This window comes from Trichechus manatus, unplaced genomic scaffold (genome assembly GCF_000243295.1).
Source record: "Trichechus manatus latirostris isolate Lorelei unplaced genomic scaffold, TriManLat1.0 scaffold00135, whole genome shotgun sequence".
NCBI lineage: Eukaryota > Metazoa > Chordata > Mammalia > Sirenia > Trichechidae > Trichechus > Trichechus manatus.
Genome location: NW_004444071.1, coordinates 7,230,404 through 7,237,598, shown reverse-complemented (window position 1 = coordinate 7,237,598; position 7,195 = coordinate 7,230,404). Strand labels below are relative to the sequence as shown.

The 7,195-nt window shown below is 37.3% G+C and overlaps 2 protein-coding genes across 2 annotated transcripts in view; one reads left to right on the top strand and one right to left on the bottom strand.

Moving 5' to 3' along the window:
* NADK2 (NAD kinase 2, mitochondrial) overlaps nucleotides 1-5,821 on the top strand; it is a 76,267-nt gene extending 70,446 nt beyond the window's left edge. The window contains exon 11 of the mRNA XM_023739507.1: nucleotides 5,401-5,821. Within this exon, the coding sequence (XP_023595275.1) occupies nucleotides 5,401-5,519 (119 nt within the window). The 3' untranslated portion in view covers nucleotides 5,520-5,821. The remainder of the gene's footprint in view (nucleotides 1-5,400) is intronic.
* Nucleotides 1-7,195, bottom strand: part of SKP2 (S-phase kinase associated protein 2) — a 53,114-nt gene that overhangs the window by 4,997 nt on the left and 40,922 nt on the right. The window contains exons 8-9 of the mRNA XM_004385248.2: nucleotides 3,370-3,421; nucleotides 3,092-3,199 (exon numbers count right to left, since the gene is read on the bottom strand). Of these exons, the coding sequence (XP_004385305.1) occupies nucleotides 3,092-3,199; nucleotides 3,370-3,421 (160 nt within the window). The remainder of the gene's footprint in view (nucleotides 1-3,091; nucleotides 3,200-3,369; nucleotides 3,422-7,195) is intronic.

Genomic DNA, 7,195 nt, shown 5'->3' with positions numbered 1-7,195 from the left:
ATAATCTTGTTTTCCTTATAAAATCTTAAATTCCTCAACTATAAACTCTCCTACCACATAAGTTTTTAGTTTCTCCTGATCTCAGATAGATTTACTATCTCCAGCGTGGATTTCTTACTTGAATGAGAAATATAGAATAATTAGAAGAAAGTTTGGACTCAGCACTAGACCAATTATGGGGTAAGGAAATATCTGTACAATAGGAATAGGCCATAAGGGAAAAAAGGTACAGTGTCTGAAGTATTTAAAGCATTATTATTACAGAAAAAAGATACAAATCTTGTTTCCCCACTTCTGAGATATTTTTATTTGTGAATTTCAAAAATAAAAGCTGCTAGAATGACAGAAATTAGGGAGAAAGAAATTTCATCTTGAGAAACTTTTAAGGTTAGGTAAGCAGCAAACTCATTTTAAAAGGTTCAGAAGGTAAATCAGTGTACTGTTTACATAATACCTAAAGAAATGTACTCTTTTATCTTAAAGTTCAAGGACAGTGTCTTTCTTCTTGTTCTCCCTCTCATCTGGTGGTAAGACTTGTAACTAATTCCTAATACCCCTATTTCTCTTATTTCAAGATAATATTTAGACAAATAAGTAATAATAATGGAGTTAGGGCTCACAGCTTGGCCAGTCCCAGGTCTTAACCATCATACTACACTGCTTGCAGTTATTACTGTGTAAGCATTATTATCTCACTGGGTAATAACATGCAAATCTGATGGCTACCAGCCTTCTCCTAGCTTCTGATTGAGAAAAAGCATTTGGATATTATTGGCTTAGCTTCCTTCTCACTGGAGTGAAAGAACAAAAGCAAGGTACATGGATGGATTTTCTTAATAAAAGTGACCAGAAAAGAATTGTCACTGCACTCCCCAGGGGGCTGCACAAGCAAGGAAGGAGAAGCCCAAATGACAAGGATGGGAATGAACGGATGACAGAAAAATCTTTTTGGTAGAAGTTAGAGGTTCCTTAGAGTTCTCGATGCTAGGGAATGAGGGGGTGGGGGGCAGTTTTCATAAGAGCTCCATGTGTATGAACTCAGACCCCAACATTTGAGAGCAAAAGAAGTAAGCACTGGCATCCCTTTCAGGTAGTGCTTTTTCAAATGACAAACTCAGGCCCTGAGTCAAATTTAAGGAGCCATGGTGGCACAGTGGTTAAGTGCTCAGCTGCTAACTGAAAGGTTGGTGGTTCACACCCACCAGCTGCTCCGTGGGAGAAAGATGTGTCTGCTTCCGTAAAGATTACAGACTTGGAAACCCTATGGGGCAGTTCTGCTCTGTCCTATAGGGTCACTATGACTCAGAACTGACTCGATGACGGTTTCTTTTCTTTAAGCCACGATTAATTAAATTGATTAATAAAAAATGTAATTCTTGGATTTCCTAATTCTACCAGTTACCCTTGTGCAGCTGATTCATCTGATTTATTCATTCATTCTTGAAATTAACTTACAAGAGTCAAATCAATAATTTGAAGACTAAATGAATTCTTTCTTAAAATCCACCACCTTTTTTAGATAGGAACCAGAAGCTAAATTACCTTTGTTTGGATAGTGAGTTAAACAATTTCAATAGCCTCATTGGCTGTTGTTATGGATTAAATTGTGTACTCCCAAAATATGTGTTGGAATCCTAACCCCTATACACATGGATGTAATCCTGTTTAGAAATAGTGTTTTATTTTTTTATTAACGAGGTCATTATCATTACAAGATGTGTCCTAAACCTAATCACTTCTGAGTTATAAAAAGGGCAGATTATACACAGACGATGGCAAATACTGGGAAAGACAGATGCCATGTGAAGATCACCAAGGAGCCAAGGAACGCCCAGGGCTATTGACAAGGAAGGAATCCACACAGCCAGACCTCTAATGTGTACTTCTAGCTGCCACAACTATGAGGAAATAAACTTCTGTTCTTTAAAGTCACCCACTTACGGCATTTCTGTTGCAGCACCAGGAAACTAAGACAGTTGTAATAAGGAAGAAGTACACCTGACCAAATCTAAGATACTGATTTCTCTTGGTTTTCAACAAAATTGTTATTTACATTTGACATTTAGGAAGAATTTTTCAGCCTTTGGGTTATAACTACAAGAAATCTTTCTAAGAATAGAGATGATATTATTTCCAGGATGACTTGAGTATCAAACCAAAAACCGAAACCCACTGCCATCAAGTCAATTCTGACTCATAGTGACCCTATAGAACAGACTAGAACTGCCTGATAGGGTTTCCAAGGAGCAGCTGGTGGATTCAAACTGTTGACCTTTTGGTTAGCAGCCAAACTCTTAACCACTGTGCCACCAGGGCTCCGTCTTGAGTACAGTGCATCATAAAAGAAAGAGGGACAGGATTCTATCTTTTCTTTACACTCCCATTATTTTGTAGAAGTCGCTGAGGCAGTAAAAAATTAGCCCTCATATGGGCCACCAGCTTAGATACAGACTATTTTGCACCTGTCCAGAAAACCTAGGCTCTAGACTCAACTCAGCCATTAAGTCATTATGCAGCTTTGGATAAGTTATTTCATTTATTTGGACCTCAATCTCTACTTGTTCAAAGGGAGCACTGGATTCTTAGGATACATATCATCACATGCTCCCATTCTTTTCACTCCTTGACCATCTGGGACAGATATCATTAGAAGGTTATAGAACTTTTCCTCTGAGTCCAGATACAGGTTTATAGCAAAAGGCATTTGGAATCAACTGGAGTTGAAAAAACAACCACAAAAAACACTTGGATTTGCTTTCCCAATTATACTCTTGAGCTTCTGGGAGGCAAAGGCTGTCTTCTGCTTCTTTGGCAAGCTCTCCACAGTTACCAGTCCAGTTTTCTAATACTGAAGCCTACTCACGGCTAAATAGTCAATGGCTACTGAACTATCCTGAGCAACTCGACAAGACAGTTTAAACAAAAAATTCTGCCTTGGTTTATCTACTTGCTGTTCTTTCCTAATCAGTTTGTGGTATACTGATATTGATGTTTAAGTTTTAAATGTCTACTAATAATAATGAATATTAACACCTATGGCATCTCTTTTGGTCCTTGCCCCCAACTAGCTTTAAAAACAAAAAATACTTACAGTAAAGTTTCAGGTATTATGTCATAGCATCGACTGAGTGATAGGTGTTGGAGGTAGTTGAGCTGGTAAAATTCCTGAAAGCAGTCATTCTTTAGCATGACACTGTCACTAAAACAGAGCAGAAGAAAAGAAGTTCAAAACCCATCCATCAATCCTAGAGTGGAGAGGACAGAAATAATCTACAGCTTAGTTCCTTTAATTCAACATTAAGATTCTTTTCCCACTCAATGAGCAGTTATGCTTTTTCAACTTTTGATCTAAAATAAACAGAATCATACCTTAAGTCTAGGTGGACAAGATTGGGGCATCTTCTAACTAAGGTAGAGACATCTAAGAAGAGAAAACACATCACTGTTAAATGAGAAACAAGAGAAGGATACCTGCTATCACTATTACCATTTAATACTGTGTTGGAGGCTCAGGACAATGCAATTAGAGTTGTACAATGATCGTTATTGTTGTTAGGTGCTGTCGAGTTGATTCTGACTCATAGCGACCTCATGTGACAGAGTAGAACTGCCCCGTAGGGTTTTCTAGGCTGTAATCTTTATGGGGGCAGATCACCAGGTCTTTCTCCCACAGAGCTGCTGGGTAGGTTTGAACTGCCAACCTTTTGGTTAGCACCCAAGCACTTAATCGTTGAGCTACCAGGGCTCCTTTGTGCAAATATTAGAAGAAACAAATTTGTCACCTTTGCGTATAAAATTTTCCACCCAGAAAATCCAAGAGAACCATCTGAAAAACTAGAAATGTTATGAGAACTGTGTACAATGACTGGTTAAAAAGAATTCATAGCTTATTTGTGTATCAGCAATAATTGGCTGGAAAAATAAAAGAAAAAAAAATCCCATTCACAATAGCGAAAAGGAAAACCAAAATATCAGTACAGGCAGTCCCCAGGTTGCGAACAAGATGCATTCCTAAGTCTGTCTTTAAGTCAAATTTGTAAGTAAGCTGAAACAGGTACATACGGTTCTTATTTAGAGTCAGTTACTCAAATGTTTGTTTTAGTATATAGTATATATTTTACCTTTCTATGCATATAGAACACTTAAGAAACACTTCCAAATCATGCAATGTTTTCATGAGTGCCCCAAATTGGCGCGTGCATTCGTTATTAAGATCACTGTATTTAACTCAGTTTTTTAACATATGTGAGTCCATTCTTAAGCAGGAGTTGACTGTAAGTTGGACATTCATAACCTGGGAACTGTCTGTATATGTAAACATACAGCATATTATAAAGATGGCACTTCTATCAGTGGGGAAAATCTTGGATCATTAAAAACCAATATTGCTACCACAAATGCAAAAAATGAAGCAATTTTCCCATCTCATATATCCGAATAAATTCCACATATATTAAAAAGATGTTGAGATAGGTAAGGACTTTCTAAATGTAAAAAAAAAGCATAAAAGGAAAACTTATAATTTACTACATACAAGTTTTAAAATTCTACCATGTTAAAATAAAAAACAAATAGAATTAACGTACTAGAAAACTGGGAATAAATGTTTGCAATATATACAGAGTTAATGTTCTTATTATGTAAAGAGTAAAAAAGATAAACAATAGAAAATGGCCAAGAGTGTGAACAAATAAATTGTAAAATACAGAGATAATGAAAACAGAGTAAGAAATACAAATTAAGATTAGAATAATGCTTTTTTAGCCACCAAATGAAAAAATTCTATTTTATTATAATATCCAGAATTGATAAAATATAATAAAGTAGGTCTTCCCATGCACTACGGTGGATATTTAATTTTAAACTTTTCAGGAGGGTGAACTGATTTAAAAAAAAAGTATTTAGAGCTTTACACTTTGCTTTTTGACAGAGTAATTCCACTTTTAGAAAAATAATTAGAGATGTGCATGAAGATAATTATTGCAGCAACACTTCTCATAGACCCTCCCCCCAAATTCTAATGGAGGATTAGTTTAATATATTAACTTTCACCCATTCCGTGGAATACAACACTAATAGTTGTTAAGAAAAAGCATTCCAGCATTTCATGGCATCAAAAAATACTCAGGACTTTAAATGTATAGCGAAAACAAAACAAAATGCACACAATGCATCATAATCTCAATTTAGTTAAAACACCAGAAAGAAAGGGGGAAGTAAAAAGGCTGGAGGGAAATATACCAAATGTTAACTGCAGTTTTCAAGGGTGGTGGCTCACAGATGACTTTTCAGAATTTGATTATTTTCATAATCAGAAAATGAATCAATCAATGTTATTTACTTAAAAAAAAAAAAAGAAAGAAATGTGATTAGTGTTTGTTTTTTTTTTTCCCCTTGCAGACACAACTTCAGTCTCATCCCCTCTCCTGAATCCTAGACTTGCATTTACAACTACCTCGTCAACATACCTATTTGGAAATATGATCAGCATCTCAAACTTATGTCTAAAAAATACTTAATTTCTCCCCTAAATCTGCTCCTTCCCTAATAACTTTCCCGTTTCAGTAGGTGGTAACTCTATTCATCAATGGCTGAAGTCAAAACTGTTGGAATCATATGACTGTTTTCCTCATATCCCACATCCAATCTGTTACCAAATCCTGTCATGTCAGCCTTCAAAATGCTCCAAGTCTGATCATTTCGTACCACTTCTAATATTACCTATGCCTCCTATGCTCGTGAAAGCTGGATGCTGAATAAGGAAGACCCAAGAAGAATTGACGCATTTGAATTGTGGTGTTGGAGAAAAATACTGAATATACCATGGACTGCTAAAAGAATGAATACATCTGTCTTGGAACAAGTACAACCAGAATGTTCCTTACAAGCAAGGACGGCGAGACTACATCTCACATACTTCAGACATGTTGTCTGGAGGGATCAGTCCCCGCAGAAGGACATCATGCGTGGTAAGGTAGAGGGTCAGCAAAAAAGAGGAAGACCCTCAATGAGATGCACTGACACAGTGGCTGCAACAATGAGCATAAACATAACAATGATTGTGTGAGGATGGCACAGGACCGGGCAGTGTTTTGTTCTGTTGGACATAGGGTCGCTATGAGTCGGAACCGACTTGATAGCACCTAACAACAACAACAACAACAACTAATGCTACCACTCTAGTCTCCTAACTGCTCTGCCTGCTTCCATACTTGCCCCCCACCCCCACAGCCTTTCCTCAATACAGCAACAGAGTGAGCTTTTTAAAAGGCAAGTCAGATAGTATCACTCCTCTGCTCGAAATACTCCAGTGGCTTACCATCTCACTCAGAAAAAATTCCCAAAGCTTTGCCTTAGCCTGGAGAGCACTTGGCTATCTCGTCTATCACCTGCCATCTTGCCTCCTCTTGCTGTCATCCCTACGCACTTGCTGGTCCTTTGTTCCAGAATGTTCTTCCCTCACATATCCACATGGGTCACTGCCTCATTCACTGAGGTCTCTGCTCAAGTGTCATCTCCTCTGAGAGGTCCCATCCAAAAACACCCTCTGTCTACTCTGCTTTATTCTTCCTCCTTGCACTTCTCACCTCCTACCTGTTCTCTTTTTTTCAGAGGAACGAAGAGTTTTTTAAGCCAAATTTTTGCAAAATTAACAAAACAAAATTTAGTTATTTGTTCGCTGTCTGGCTCCCCACTAGAATGTACGCTTCACAAGGGTGAGTCTGTTTTGCTCAGGGCTACATTTCCTGAGCCTGGAGCAGGACGCTATGCATTGTAGGTGCTCAATAAACATTCGTTTAACAAGTGACCAAAAAATGAAGGGAAAGCAGCAGAGCACTTGCATAGGTAGTCCCTGATTTACAACGTATTCAAGTTACAATAAATCGCACTTACAACCGTCCTTTCTTTTTTTGTAATTCTTAACATTAGTAATATGTACTACATACAATGTTGCAGCATGTAATCTGCTGATGTCATCATATCTGTAAGCTTATATGTAATGTTTCCAACCCCCAAAGACAAATAAAGATCAGATTTATAAAGATACCGATAATAAAAGGCAGTAATAATGAAAACTAAAAAAAAAAAAAAAAAAAAAAAGAGGTATTCAACTTATGTCAGAACTGAATCCTGTCATAAGTTGGGGACTACCTGTATAATTTTGGGTGACTATTAAGCCAATTATCTAGCCAGC